General features: G+C 51.7%; 7 protein-coding genes across 7 annotated transcripts; 4 read left to right on the top strand and 3 right to left on the bottom strand.

Moving 5' to 3' along the window:
• Positions 1 to 147: 147 nt before the first annotated feature.
• On the bottom strand, positions 148 to 2386 carry BDQ94DRAFT_141934 (nuclear export protein Noc3). Its single transcript, XM_026765928.1, has one exon. The coding sequence runs from the start codon at positions 2352 to 2354 to the stop codon at positions 291 to 293; it is 2064 nt and encodes a 687-aa protein (XP_026627058.1). The 5' UTR covers positions 2355 to 2386; the 3' UTR covers positions 148 to 290.
• Positions 2387 to 2494: 108 nt separating this feature from the next.
• BDQ94DRAFT_141932 (ribosome biosynthesis protein NIP7) lies at positions 2495 to 3607 on the top strand. Its single transcript, XM_026765927.1, has 4 exons — positions 2495 to 2639; positions 2705 to 3126; positions 3177 to 3278; positions 3332 to 3607. Exons 1-4 carry the CDS (start codon positions 2621 to 2623, stop codon positions 3353 to 3355), a joined length of 567 nt encoding a protein of 188 aa, XP_026627057.1. The 5' UTR covers positions 2495 to 2620; the 3' UTR covers positions 3356 to 3607.
• A 305-nt stretch (positions 3608 to 3912) lies between these two features.
• Positions 3913 to 5705, top strand: BDQ94DRAFT_169572 (DCN1 family protein; the record flags this gene model as incomplete). Its single annotated transcript, XM_026771324.1, has 5 exons — positions 3913 to 3996; positions 4114 to 4157; positions 4901 to 4971; positions 5022 to 5196; positions 5267 to 5705. The coding sequence occupies 5 exons, from the start codon at positions 3913 to 3915 to the stop codon at positions 5703 to 5705; spliced, it is 813 nt and encodes a 270-aa protein (XP_026627056.1).
• A 391-nt stretch (positions 5706 to 6096) lies between these two features.
• BDQ94DRAFT_22201 (Mpv17/PMP22 family protein) lies at positions 6097 to 7347 on the bottom strand. The gene is made up of 4 exons (XM_026775258.1): positions 7032 to 7347; positions 6676 to 6951; positions 6352 to 6618; positions 6097 to 6293 (listed from the first exon to the last, which is right to left on the bottom strand). Exons 1-4 carry the CDS (start codon positions 7134 to 7136, stop codon positions 6237 to 6239), a joined length of 705 nt encoding a protein of 234 aa, XP_026627055.1. The 5' UTR covers positions 7137 to 7347; the 3' UTR covers positions 6097 to 6236.
• A 683-nt stretch (positions 7348 to 8030) lies between these two features.
• Positions 8031 to 10673, top strand: BDQ94DRAFT_178052 (uncharacterized protein; the record flags this gene model as incomplete). Its single annotated transcript, XM_026773049.1, has 4 exons — positions 8031 to 8125; positions 8236 to 8370; positions 8567 to 8637; positions 8712 to 10673. The coding sequence occupies 4 exons, from the start codon at positions 8031 to 8033 to the stop codon at positions 10364 to 10366; spliced, it is 1956 nt and encodes a 651-aa protein (XP_026627054.1). The 3' UTR covers positions 10367 to 10673.
• Positions 10674 to 10912: 239 nt separating this feature from the next.
• On the top strand, positions 10913 to 12751 carry BDQ94DRAFT_141923 (uncharacterized protein). Its single transcript, XM_026765926.1, has 2 exons — positions 10913 to 11161; positions 11279 to 12751. Exons 1-2 carry the CDS (start codon positions 10962 to 10964, stop codon positions 12048 to 12050), a joined length of 972 nt encoding a protein of 323 aa, XP_026627053.1. The 5' UTR covers positions 10913 to 10961; the 3' UTR covers positions 12051 to 12751.
• On the bottom strand, positions 12175 to 13280 carry BDQ94DRAFT_22166 (uncharacterized protein). Its single transcript, XM_026775257.1, has one exon. It carries the CDS (start codon positions 12990 to 12992, stop codon positions 12369 to 12371), a length of 624 nt encoding a protein of 207 aa, XP_026627052.1. The 5' UTR covers positions 12993 to 13280; the 3' UTR covers positions 12175 to 12368.
• Between the last annotated feature and the right edge of the window lie 267 nt (positions 13281 to 13547).

Raw genomic sequence — 13547 nt, 5'->3', positions numbered from 1 at the left:
ATTGAGCGGGTATTATGAGTTTACGATGGGATGAGGTGTCACTGGTGTTCTGAAGAATCACTTATGAATTCATAATGGGAAAACGCATGGAAACGTTAAAAAATAGGAGTTGGCGGGGTTTCTCATTTGTTCATTTGTTTCATTTTACCGGGTATCGGATGTTCTATGGGAATGATGAACAGATAAAGATGATATGATAATGACTGAAAAAAGTTCGAAATGGCAAGTGAAGTAGTAGTAAGAAAAAGGTGTAAGAAAGATAAAATTGACCCGCTAATTAAACAATGACTCTATTTCCGCGTCGCAATCATTTTCTCTACATCCAAAGCGGCATCCCGAACTTGAGGACAGTAATGCTGGCGCAACAACTCTCCCTCCCAGATCGTGCCCGCGAAGACATTGGTCGCCTCAATGTCGGTAGCGTACGCATTGAACACACCGTCTCCCTTGCGCTCATCACTGTGCCACAGCGAGGAGATGCGACGTGCGTTGTGCTTGGCCACCTGGTTCATAAGCGACAGTGTCGCGAGGGCGGACTTCTCGGGCAGTTGAAGCGAAGTCGTCATCAGTCGCTTTGAGAAACTGCCTAGTCGGACAGGAGGGGGCATTCCATGTGCGCGGGATATAAGTGTAGACTGCAAGCAACGAAGGAGCAGCACCATGGGCGTCTGGAAGTTGACCTTCTTCCTGGATCGCCAGGCCGGGTTCGCTTCGGGGGAGTTGGGGTCGGGGAGGCGGAGGGATTTGTCGGGGTTGTATTCGACGTCGGGATTGATGGAGAGGTTGTAGAGAGAGCGGTAGAGGTGTTTTACGAAGAAACTCAGGTCGAGGTGGAGTGTGCTGGCGGCCTTGCTGGCGTCTTGTCCTTCCAGAAGTGCGAAGGCAGTGACGGTACAAAGGAGGGCTTCGCGCTGGGCGTCGCGTGTCGTAGCTGGCTCCGCATCATCGGTTTCTTCTGTCTCGTCCTCTTCTTCCTCGGCTCGATCGGCATGGCCGATCAGGTCCTTCAGTGCTTCCAGCAAGTCACCGAAGAAGTCCTGGTTGATCAGGTGGGCGTACTTGGCAAGACCCTCGAGAACGGGGCCCATGAGCTTCGGAATGCGGAGCTTGAGGATTCGGAAGTAGACACCGAAGACGAGCTTCAATGTCTCTGCTTGATTCTTGTCTCTCTCCTCATGGGACACCAAGGCGTCGGCCTCCTTCATATCCTTCTCGACTGCCTTGCGCTCCTTCTGGACCTTGCGTTCCCGCTTGGTGCGGAACTCACGCTTCTGCTTGGGCTTCTTACCGAATTGCGGGGTCTCCTCCTCTTCTTCGCGGTCGATCCTGTCTCTTGACGCCTTGCGGGAGAATTCGGACAGCAGACGGAGGTGGAGGAAGGTATCCAGGACGGTCTCATTGATGCGGAATTCCTTCGCCTTCATCATCTTCGACAGCAGGCGGACAGCCTCGAGTGACACAACTCCATCCTCATCCCTTATAAAAACCTCCTCCATCGTCTCGCGGCATTTGACGAAATCGGCATCGACTTGTTTCCGGGCGAGGCGGTTGACGAGGATCTTCAGGAGCTCGCTACGGAAGTTGAAATGCGCCACGGAAAGGAGCAGGTTGCAGGCGCAGTTAATCGCAATGCTTTTCAAGCCGGGGTCCACCTGGGGGCCATCCTTCTTGGCTGGTTTCGTGAGTTCCACCAGCTTCTGAATGTAATGCTTGTAGTTCGAAAGAAGGGATTGTTCGAATGTCCGTAGCTTGCGCACTTCCTTGGAGATTTTCGCGGACATGTCTTCGTCGCCGAGGGGTCGGATTCGATAGCCAGGAATAACGTCCTTGTACACTGCGGCCTGGGCGGCAAGAGCCAGTTTCTGGATCGCAACATGCTCTCCCCTCTCCACGATGTCGGCCATTGTCTTGAACAGCGGCATGTTCTCTTCCGGATCTTCATTGATTAACATAGCAAGCCGTGCAAGTTCCTCCTTGGTCTGGATGATTTGCAGCTTCAAAGGGATTTTCGGCTTTTCCTCTTCAACCTCTTCCTCATCTTCATCGGAATCCGCATCTTCCATATCCTCGTCGTCATCGGTACCCAAAAAGCTGTCGGATTCTTCAGCCTCCGGCTCAGGTTCCGGTTCCGCCACATTCTGTATACCTTCCGCGGTCTTTATAGGCAATCTCGTCTGTTCCTTGTCCTTCTTGCCCAATTTGCGCGGCCGCTGCTCATAGTCTTGTTCAAGGTCCCACTCGGCGGCATTGTTGTAGAAGTCGCTGGCAGACGCACCACCAGAGGATTTGGAGCCTCGTTCTTCATCTCCAGGAGGGCTCACCCGTCTCCTTTTAGTCGTACGTGCAGGAGCCATCTTGAGGTGCCTGGGGTATTTTCTGGGGTGTGATAGCGGCAAGTTGTTTGCGCGGGTTGACCGTCCGAAACTTTTTTTCTGCGGTGCCAAGACCTGGACGCTAAAGGCGGCCGCTCCACCTTGTCTAGAATTTTTGTTCCCGCGGAGCTTCGACTTACAAAGGCTGCATCGCAATCGCGTCTGGAGATCTTCCTGCGCTTTCCTGCTTGTTGATAACCTATTCAGTTTATCGCATTTGGTGCAGTGAACTGCAAGAATTTTCCAAGATGCGTCAACTCACCGAAGGTAGGTACAACCATCTCCGTCTGTTGTGATTCTCGCGCATGGATTCTTATTTCGCTTCTGTTTAGAGGAAACCCGGACTTTGTTCGAAAAGTTGGCCAACTACACTGGAAGGAGTCTTAACAACCTGATCGCACCTCCTTCTGGTTCCGAAGATGCCAACGACCGCTATGTTTTCCGTCTTCACGGCAGCAGAGTATACTACCTGAGACTTTCTCTGGCGAACCTCGCAACCAGCATTCCTCGCGCCAACCTCCTCACCCTCGGAACCTGCATCGGAAAGTTCACCAAGACCGGAAAGTTCAGAATCCAGCTTACGGCTTTGGATGTCCTCGCTCCTCATGCGCGCTACAAGGTGTGGATCAAGCAGAATGGTGTGATGCCGTTCCTCTATGGCTCCAACGTGGCCAAGGCCCACGTCGGAAGATTCAGCGAGGACTGCCCGGAGAATGCCGGTGTAATCGTTATGGATATGAATGATACGCCATTGGTAAGAAGACCTTGGCTGGTTTGAGATAATTAGAGGCTGATATACGTTAGGGATTCGGTGTGACTGCCCGGTCGAGTGCTGAAACCCGGAGACTGGAGCCCACAGCCAATGTGGTGTTCCGTCAGGCAGATATCGGAGAGTACCTGAGAGAAGTAGGTTGACCAAGTGTCACATTCATGGTATCAATTCGCTGACATCCCCTTAGGAAGATACTCTGTTTACGACCTAAGCCAAAGCCTTGCATACGCGGGATCGAACATGGGAGATATATACTAGATACCTGGGCATTCTCGCAGGAGTTCTGGAGTCGTCTGTCTGTACATTTAGAAAAGTGTTTCTCAATTCACCTTATCCATCTATTATCTCAAGTATTTCATGTGACCTTGGCTCTGCTAGACACCCGTAGCTTCATTAAAGTAGTCTATAGCGTGGCAGAAATTTTCAGGTCCCTTAGAATATCGAGTAGCAAGCCAATTCCATCGAATGGTAGGAGTAAGTGGTGGTGATGAAAGATGCGACCTGAAGCTGGCAGGATGTTAGATGCGGGGCACGTGCACGGGCACCTCTCGCTCAGCGAGCTCGATTCGGAGATGCGAAGTTTCCCCATCCAGTCATTCCAGCAGCCGGATTAACATCACTTCTGTAAACTCCTCACCTTGTAGCTAGTGTGTTCACGGCTATCAACCTTTTGAAATCTTCACTTTCTCGTTGCCATCCTGACGAACCCCTACACCCCCTCTATCAGTCAGGATCTTCCCCGCAGGCCACTGCCTGCCTCACCCCACCATGCCGCCTTACTCAACAGCTCAAAAGCAATGTATAATGCAATTCGTGAACCTCACCCAAGCAAAGGATGCAGTAGCCGCAAAGGTACATATTGTCTCATTGCTTCTTTTGCTTCTCCTTCCGCAGATGCCATATCGTCCAACCAGTCTTATCTGCGCTCATCACGTGTTCCTCCATGACTGACTTCTCGCATGCATATAGTTCTTGAAAGCAGCTCGCTGGAATGTGGAGCAAGCTCTTGATGCGTGAGTATAGAATTTTTTGTGTTCTATATTCTCCCTCTTTACATCTTGCTATGCTATTGCGTTTCCACTCTTGCGGCCGCGGTTCAAGGGACCGATCATCTTAATACCTCGCTTGGTCATTTCAATACGTTAGGCCTGGCGACATCTCATCTGTCTGTATACCTCGTCCAGCGGGACTGAATCAAGGTACTGCTAGGTGTTGGTGCAAAGCCATCCTAAAAACACCTCATTGTCCACACATGAACGCATGCCGTCGGGCGGAGACGGCCGAAGTCGTAAATTTGACGCTGTCAGATGTCACGCTGTCGCATGCGATGTGCAGTAAATCGGCTATCAATTAAGTTTCTCTCACCTCAGAAAGTTTTACCTGCGGCAGCTTCAGACAAGAGACCTCGACAAGCGTGCAGTATGTCTGATATCAAATGTCGAAATCGACGTCTTTCAACCAGATTTTCTCGCACTTTACCTGGAATTCGTGCACTAAAGAAGGCTGCACTGAGGTCTATTTCCCAATCATTTTGATCATACAAGTACCTCTCTTTGTGGAATGCCTACCTCAAGACCGAAGAAGAACGGGACATCCTGCTACAATTGAGACCAGCCCAGCCTGCGTATTGAAATCCAAGCATGCATTAGAAATCATCCACACTTGGCATTCTTATATCCTCTGCTTCATACACTCACCAACCATAAGATTCAACCAACTGATCTCTAACAGTCGCTAATATCAACCTCACCTCCAGATACTTCCAAAGCTCGTCCGGTGCCGGCGGTAGCACATCCTCATTGAGCAAGATCTTCGACAGTTATAGAGGTTCGCGCACCCTCCCACCACCATGAAATCTCAAAACTAACATCCACCAGATGCCCCAGAAGACAACCCCGACGGGATCGGCATCGAAGGAGCCATGAAATACCTCGGGGACATCAAAGTCGGCCTCGACGAAGTGGCATGCCTAGGGATTGCCGAGCTACTCAAATCCCCCTCAATGGGCGAATTCACCCGTGAAGGCTTCATCAACGGCTGGAGAATAACTGGGTAAATACCCTACTACCTCTCGTCATCCCGCCCCCACCTACATCCAACACAAGCTGATATATGGATATAGATCCGACTCCGTCGACAAAATGATCGCCCACGCCGCCGACATGCGCGCGCGCATCCCCATCCAACCGGACCTCTTCCGTCGCGTCTACCGCTTCACCTTCCCCCTATGCCGCATGCAAGGCCAGCGGAATCTGCAGTTCGAGATCGCGGCGGAGCAATGGCGCCTGTTCTTCACGCCGCAGAATGGCGGGGTGCAGTGGAACACGAGCACGACTCCGTGGTTGGATTGGTGGATTGAGTTCCTGGAGGAGAGGGGGAAGAGGCCCGTGAATAAGGATCTGTGGGAGCAGGTGGAGGTGTTTATGCGGAAGACGCTGGAGGATGAGAACTTTGGGTGGTGGAGTGCGGATGGGGCGTGGCCCGGGGCGTTGGATGATTTTGTGGAGTGGGTGCAGAAGAAGAGGGGGAAGGAAGCGGGGGAAGATATGGAGGTTGAGTAGTGGATGTTTTCTTTATTATTCTCGATATTCGAATCAATACGTTGTCTACATGTGGTCAGGTAGATGAATGGATGGGTTTATAATATTACTATTACTGGTATGGTGGTGGTAAGAGATGGTGTAGGAAATCTTTAAATCTTGGTATTTTGTTATAGGTATGAAAACTATGGCGACAGTGATAGACAGAAGAGGTATGCAGCATGGTGGTGTCGCCAAGGAGAAGAGAATAGAAATCGAAAACATATTCATCATAACAGGGGCAGGGCAAACATATCTTCATCTCGACGCCAGAGCTCTATTATGAGAGGTATACCCGGGTCAGATTAGGATGTCATGGGGGTAATGAAATGGATGACAGGAGAGGTGTGGACATTCCGATAAGGTGGCTGGGCTGAGGCAGCCGTTCGATCCGGCAGTTCCTCGGTTTCGGGAGGACATACCCGATCGAACACACTGCTCTAACCGACCATATCGGGAAGTCCACACTAACCAGTCGGTAGTCATAAGCTAGGTACAGTATATTTACATCGTTTACCGGTAGTCGCCCTTGTCGTACTCGCTACCGGGTCCACGGCGTTGGTCGTAGCGCTGTCGTGCTAGGTTAGCGACTGGTCGCGTCGGCGGGATCGTCACGTAGTTGATTTACCTTGCGGAGAGCCTCAAGACGCTTCTTCTTGGTGTGCGTGTTGACGTAGGTACCAATGACGAACCCGACAATGTTGAAGAAAGGCACCCAGGTGTGCTCGGGGAGGAACTTCTGAGCAAAGGCCAGCGCGATGGGCGAGGTGACCCAGCTGACCTTCATAACGGGCATGAAACCGGCCCGCACGGTAGCGCGGACCTGGTGGAAGGTGCGCGCGCCCGCGATAACGGCCATGCAGCACAGGTACACGGCGTTTTGGATGGGGGAGACCTGCGTCGCGTCAGCATTCCAGCCGCACGTCAGAAGGGAGTGTCAGATCGAACATACCAACAAGTTGCTGGCGAGAATCTGCAGGATCTTGGCCTTGATGCTAGTCCGGCCAGCGAAGACCCGCTGCAGAATTCCAATGAGGAAGTGGCCCAGCGGGGCGCTGATGAACATTCCGTAGAGGGCCATTTTGGGGACGCGGGCGCTGAAGTAGTGACCGTGCTTGCTGACATCATGGGCGATCCACGAGGCCAGGATTTCTTGCAGACTGGACAGGACACCGGAGGTCAACATCTTAGTGCGCAGGGGGTTGGACTGCAGTTGGCGGAGGTAGAGCTATAACGGACGCGCATTGTCTCAATCAGTGGACTGCAAAACACGCATTCGGGGTGTGATTACACAGGCGCAAAACCTACAGCGAGATAGCCATCGCCAGTCAACCGGTTTCCAACCTTGTGCACCAATTCCTTTGTGTCCTCCCGTATCGAGGTGACGGCCTCATCCTGGAACTTGGCAGACATTTTTGCTGATATGGTGGGTGTGTGTGATGGTGTGGGTGAGGCTGAAAGTGAGGAAAGAGAAGAAAGATTAAGCGCGCGCGATATGGTCAATTAGAAGGACGGGAGCCAGAAGACGATAAAGTCAGGAAGACGGCAGCTACGGATATTACGGGACACGGTCAGCCAAGCCAAACAAGGAGTGGGGTGGGAACCACAATGGAGATTTGGTGGAGATGGAGAACGAGAGGGAAAGGATTGGAGTGGGTTGGGGAAAGAAGGTAGGACAGACAGACAACAGACAGAACAGAGGTGAGATTTGAGATTAGGTGGAAAACATGGGGTTGGCGACGGAAGATGCGCTGTCCCGCATAGAACGGAAGGGAAAAGGAGGACCAGGGGGGGGGAGAGAGGGAGGATGATTGTTGGCTGGTGGATGATTTGTTGATGGGCAGCAACAGCACCCGCCAGCCAAAACAGCTAACTGAACTTAACGAGGCTAAGGAACGAACGGGAACGAGTCAAGGGAAAGGAAGCAAAGGAGGAGGCTGGTTTGTTCGGGAAGATGAGCCAAAGCTTACCGAGGTCGGAAGAGTTCCTGGGCGAGTTGAATGAGATGCAGCAAAACAGTATGGGGAAGGTCAACGCGGATAAGAAACCGTGAGACCCAGTCAAGTCAATCCACGGATCAATTCAATGGGAGGGACCAACAGCTGCCCTAAGCTGACAGTAGTACTAGTAGTCTAGTAGTGAGTAGTTCCAACTTCACCGAACACAGCCAGTCAAGTCAATTAAGACTAGTTAGTGAGTAGATAGAAGCAGTGACTGGCTACTGAGCTGTTGGGAATGTGGAGGACCAGGGAGTGCAGTCAATAATAAAAACAATAATAATTTCACTGTCGGTCATTCCATCGGCAAATGGCGAACCTCGCCGCTTTAATACCCGTGCCTCGGGCTGCCCGCCTTTCGGTCACCTCCGACATGCGGGCAAGCATTAATCTTAATTGTCCCATGTCCACCTCCCGATGCCTCGCAATATCTGTCATTAATTTCTGCACTTTGCAGGCATCATCTGTATTGGGATTATATATATGGTACTAGGCTCATTATGATCCTTTTCCAGGCTTATCTCACAAACCCGGTATTTCAAGATGGCCTATTTCCTAAAGAGGAAAGGGACCAGCCCAAAAGGTGCACGCCGAGTGCAGCCTGGAACAGAAAATAACGGAGCTTGTATCCAGAGTATCACTCATCCTGGGTATTTTTCTGATTCTATATCTGCTATGCACATTTCCTATCCACTAACAACTGCACAGGTAGAAAAGTGTTGCTCATATAATGCTGCCCTTGTAGAAATGAATGCTTCATCACGGCCCTAGGCCTTGCCATTACTGCACTCCCAATCTATAGGCTATGTGCATGTCAATCTGGCGTTCACGATGCTCCAGTTACAGTGCTGGCAAGCACTTCATTATGAATGCTCGTTTGAAGCGTTTGAATGCCGAGACCATGGACCCGGTCAGTGGTGAAGAGGACTGACACGTCCACGTCTATCACAATGTCTCAACAAACACTCAACCGTGTTTCCTTTCCTCACAGGAAGCCTCTCCATCATCGGAATTCATCCTTGGGGTCTTCATTTCCATCGTTGTGATAGACCTGGACATCTCATCTACTTAAGGACCATGCCTTCTGATACTCCTGTGGACGAGGGACGTGGAAGCCCATCCGAAAGGTCAGACTCACCACCCTCTCAGCTAGTCTTCCTTCCACCCCCCAATAGCGTGTCTTCCTCCGTGAGATGGGATAAGCATCCTACTTTCGAACCGGTTGTTGATCCGTTTTTCAACCTTGTGGCTCGTCGAGAGGACGGCAGACCCCGTCTCTTCCCTCCGTTTTCGGGGTGGAATGATGACCAACCTAGAACTTGCGGTGACCCCTATTGCAAACACGATGTCGTTGTCCGCGAGTATGCACTTGACAAGCACGAGACATGCGAGTCCTGCGGTCTGGTTCCGGCGTTCGGCTGGTTCTATCGCTGTGGTGTAGACATCACCGGCTTCTCTTACCGCATGGGTCCAGGCCAGGCCCCGGTTCTCAGTCCTTGGATATCCGACGCTATCAAGGCTGGTCATTACACAGGAATACAGAAGAATATTCTAATGTGGCAGAAAACCAGAGTCCTGCAGACAGTTGCCGCGGAACACACCGAACACCTTGTTGCTTTCCCTGTAACAGAAGTCATCTATGGCATAGGGGATGACGATGACGACGAAAATCCTCACGTGGATTTTGTTGAAGACGTCTCTCATGCAGGTTCAGACCAGTTTGCCGAAGACCGCCCCCTGATCCAATCGTCAGTCTATCCTCCTTGCAGCCATCGCGCATGCCATAACTGTGCACCTTATCTCCAAGAAAGAGCCTGGCTCAGCATTGACGAGGTATGCAGAGACACGACTGTCAAAGCTCCCAGTCAGTGGGATTTGCGTGACCGCAGTATCTCCGATGCAAACATTGTCAGGAACTTGGGACTCCGACGTTTCTCACCATCACGTCCCGGAGCTGAACCAAGCACATCGCTCACTGAGGACAGTAAAACACCATCGGCCCTGTTGAAGAAGCTTGTGGATAAAGCATCCAAGAGTTCCGGTTCGTCTAAACCTACCAAACCGACCACCACTGTTCTTCCGGCACTTACTGCCCAGATTGCTGGGTCCGTTGCTGGGTGTTTTACCAGCGCTCCTCCTACCGCATCAAGTCTTGCTCGGCCTATCGAATCATTCGCTGCTCCATCTACTCAGCCGTCTGCTGCACCACTCACCGCGCCCCCTCCGCCTCCTCATCTTGAAATTCCCGAGTGGCTCATGGCAGGTGCCAGTTCTTCTACCTCACGCTCCACAAACTCAGACACTAGGAACTCGCAAGCAAGGCCATCGCAGGCAGGGTCGTCGCGAGCAGGGCCGTCTGGAACGTCTCGACGGACCCCTACTATCTCACCGCAGTCAGTGAGTGCCCAAGGCGCGTGGCACAGTATTAACAAACATCCTCGCCGCCCGAATCTCAGTGTTGGTCGCCCGCGTACGATCGTTAGAGTGCCGGCAACCGTGAATGAAGAATACGAGCAAGATTATTGGTCTGGAGGAGATCATGAAGAAGATGATGATTACGACGAGGACGACGAGGACGATGAGTCGGGTGGTTGTCTCCTCGATCTCGCATCCCGTGCAGAGGAGGACAGAGAACACTGTTCCTAAGTAACGATCGACAAAGAATACGAGCGCCCAAAAAGCAACGAAATATTATTGGCATACAGCCAGAAGGGTATTCAGCTGGTGGTGACGGCAATCAAGTTGCTATTACGAATGGCTCCGATCTTCGCGGGATGCGCACGGAATCTTAGTTCCTACGACACTACATTGCCATAATGTGGGGGTATGAAAATTTCCTTTTCATGTAATCTCTAATATGCCTGATCAGAATATGCCGACAGGTCAATGATCACAGCAAATTCTCAGTTCTAATCACTCATATCATAAAAGTCATGGAAATGAAACTCTCCAGTTTGTCATTATCTAAGTGTTGGTAATTAAGCATAAGAAGCAGTCTAGTATCTAATCACCATCTAATCTGTAGAACCCACCGTCGGCATCCCCAACCGCGGCAGGTCCATCCACCAAGGACCCATTCCGAGCCAATTCCGAACCTCGGCACCGCGCCAAGCGCAGCTGCTGGTCAGATGCTTGAATGACGATCACGCTCGCTCTCTTTCCCCATGATAAAGTCCCCGAACTCCCCGGTGTCCGCAATATCATCCAGCAATGTCGACATAATACCACCGAGAAAACGACCATGGCCGACCCTGAACCCTCCCCTACACCCGCTGCTGCTGCACACGTCCCGAACCATGAAAAACACAGTGAGGGGAACCCGGTGAACAGTCCTGCGGGTGACTCAACATCACCGCCGGTATCGTCAATAACCGGCGCTCGACGCCGCCAGCTGCTGGCAGCTCTCAAGTCAACAGACCGTACAGTCGACCGGTTCGATAGGTGGGCGCCGCTTCCTCCTCGCAACATTCTCCTACCCTCCATAACCCAACTACCACTCCAATCCCGAGAGCCATGCACATACATCCCACTAACTCCGACACCCCCACCACCAAACAGACTCATATCCACAGCCGCCGGCCAGGAACGAGTTCTCGCAGTAACAGGCTACCTCGCACACACCCTACACCACATCCTCTCCTCCGCACCATGGATCGCCTTCCAAGCGCGTCTCAGCCTGCTCGCCCGTCTACGAAACAAGTCCACATCACCAAGCCCTAAACCCACCCCATCCTCATCATCCTCATCATCATCGCGCCTCCTCGCCCTCTCCTCCCTCATGTCCGAAACCCGCTTCACCCTGCGCCTTCTCGGCCTTTTCCCCCTCTGGACATGGGGTTCGCAGACGCTGAAACACCCGCCCGCGGACAAACCCCTCTACATCTTGACTCTCCTGCAGGTCTTCGTCAATGTCATCTACCAGGCGCTCGAGAACGTGGGGTATCTTGCGCAGAAGGGGATCGTGTCGAAGAAGTTTGTTGATCGCTGGGGCGGCATCGATAAGTGGTATATTTGGAGTACGAGGGCGTGGTTCGGACATATTTTCTTTCAGTTTTTTGTGCTCTGGAGGGGGACGGTGCTTAGGAGGAGGAAGATGAAAGAGGAAGCCGGGGTTGAGGGTGTTGGGAAGGAGGAGAAGAGGGAGGCGCTGAGGAAGGAGATTCGCGCGTGGAGGAAGAGTCTCGTTAATAATGTCTGTTGGGCACCCTTGTGTCTTCACTGGTGCTTTGAGAAGGGGATTGGGTTCCCGGAGCATTTGACCGGGTTGGTTAGTTTTATGGCGGGGGCTTGGGACGTTTGGGATACTTGGGTGGCTACGGGGTTGTCGTAGGGAGGGATCGCAGATAGATGTGGGTTTCTTCATATTTTGTTGAGCGATTAAGCATATGGTTACTTACTTGGATGCCATACTATAGATATAGATTGTGATGGAGAAGGCGGATGGTTCTACTAGCTTGCTGTGCTAGGGAAGGTCTCATCTATCCATGTAACACATATCCAAATATTAACCAAGCCAACACCCGAAGCAAACCATAGTGGTCGTACAAATAGACAGTCTAGACCCAACCAACTAACCAAACGCCCGATAAACAAGCCTAGAACGTCTACTCCTTTGACCCAATGCTCCCCAGCAAAGCAAGACATACCCCTAAACACCCGATGCCGACGTCCTCGCCAGATCCATCGTTGACGCGCGCTGAGCCGCACACATATTCCGATATAACTGGCTACAAACAAGTCCATCTATTGGCCAGGTATACATACCCTGATCTGTCGACGAAAGCTCATTCATCGCCTCGTCCGCCTTCTCCTGGTTCCAGACGAACGCTCCCGCATCAACAATCCTCACACTGCGAATTTCATAACCCTCGAATGAGTCAAGCTGGGTGATATACGCCTGCACATCTACCAGCCTCATAAGCCCGCTCTCGTATTCGTAGACTTTGTTGCGCTGCTCTTCATTCAGTCCAAGTATAAGCATCCCTTCGACTCGGTGCTGTGGATCCGATGAGGGCAGCATGACGGGTGTGCTGTCAGGGCCGAATTGGTAGAGCTTGAAGCCGTACACGGTTGCGCTCATCATGCGTCTGGCGATGTCCGTTGTCTGGGGCACGTCCAGGAAGTACTTAAGCACTGTGGGGAGCATGAGGACTCCGTAGACGAAGCGGGCTGCGCATCCCGGCTTCTCGACCAGGTGGTTTACCTCGTCGTCTGTTAGGGTGTTGCTTCGTGCTTCCAGGAAATCTGAGGGGTAATGTGCCTTATTGTCCATGACTTAAAGATATAGGCGAGGGTCAAGCTGGAGAGTTGAGGCAAGCAAACGATCTATAGTAGTATCAATGACCCCCTGATAGAGAGAGAGTCTCGTGTTGCGGGAAATGTCTCACTGTGATGAACGATCACTCATGAGGGGAATTGGCCCAAAAAGAATGAGAATGGATAAGTGATGAGAATGTAGCTATATAAGGCGGTTAACAAATTCTATATACTGATGGCCATGTTCGACAGGCTGTTGCTGTGAATGTGAATACCCATTTACTCGTCGAGTAATCAGGACTCACCGAGCTGTTGCCCTGGCGTTAAAGACATAGCCCTGTGTGCACATAGTACCGTATATAATAGCAGAATTCTGGTGGTCTCTCGCCAACCGGGTGAGATGCAGGTTCATACGGCTGTGGTCAGTTCGATGGTACATGTATACCCTTGTCTGCCGAATAGGGAAGTCCCGTTCATAGGCAGCAGGTTGCCGGCAAGGCAGTCGTCGTCCACCATAAGGCTATTGTCCTGACAGTGCCTTGCGCATGGTGATGTAGCACCGGAGCCAGCC

The sequence above is a fragment of the Aspergillus welwitschiae genome, assembly GCF_003344945.1.
Source record: "Aspergillus welwitschiae strain CBS 139.54b unplaced genomic scaffold BDQ94scaffold_13, whole genome shotgun sequence".
NCBI lineage: Eukaryota > Fungi > Ascomycota > Eurotiomycetes > Eurotiales > Aspergillaceae > Aspergillus > Aspergillus welwitschiae.
The sequence above is the reverse complement of the archived record's forward strand: the minus strand, read 5'-3'. Positions and strand labels throughout refer to the sequence as shown.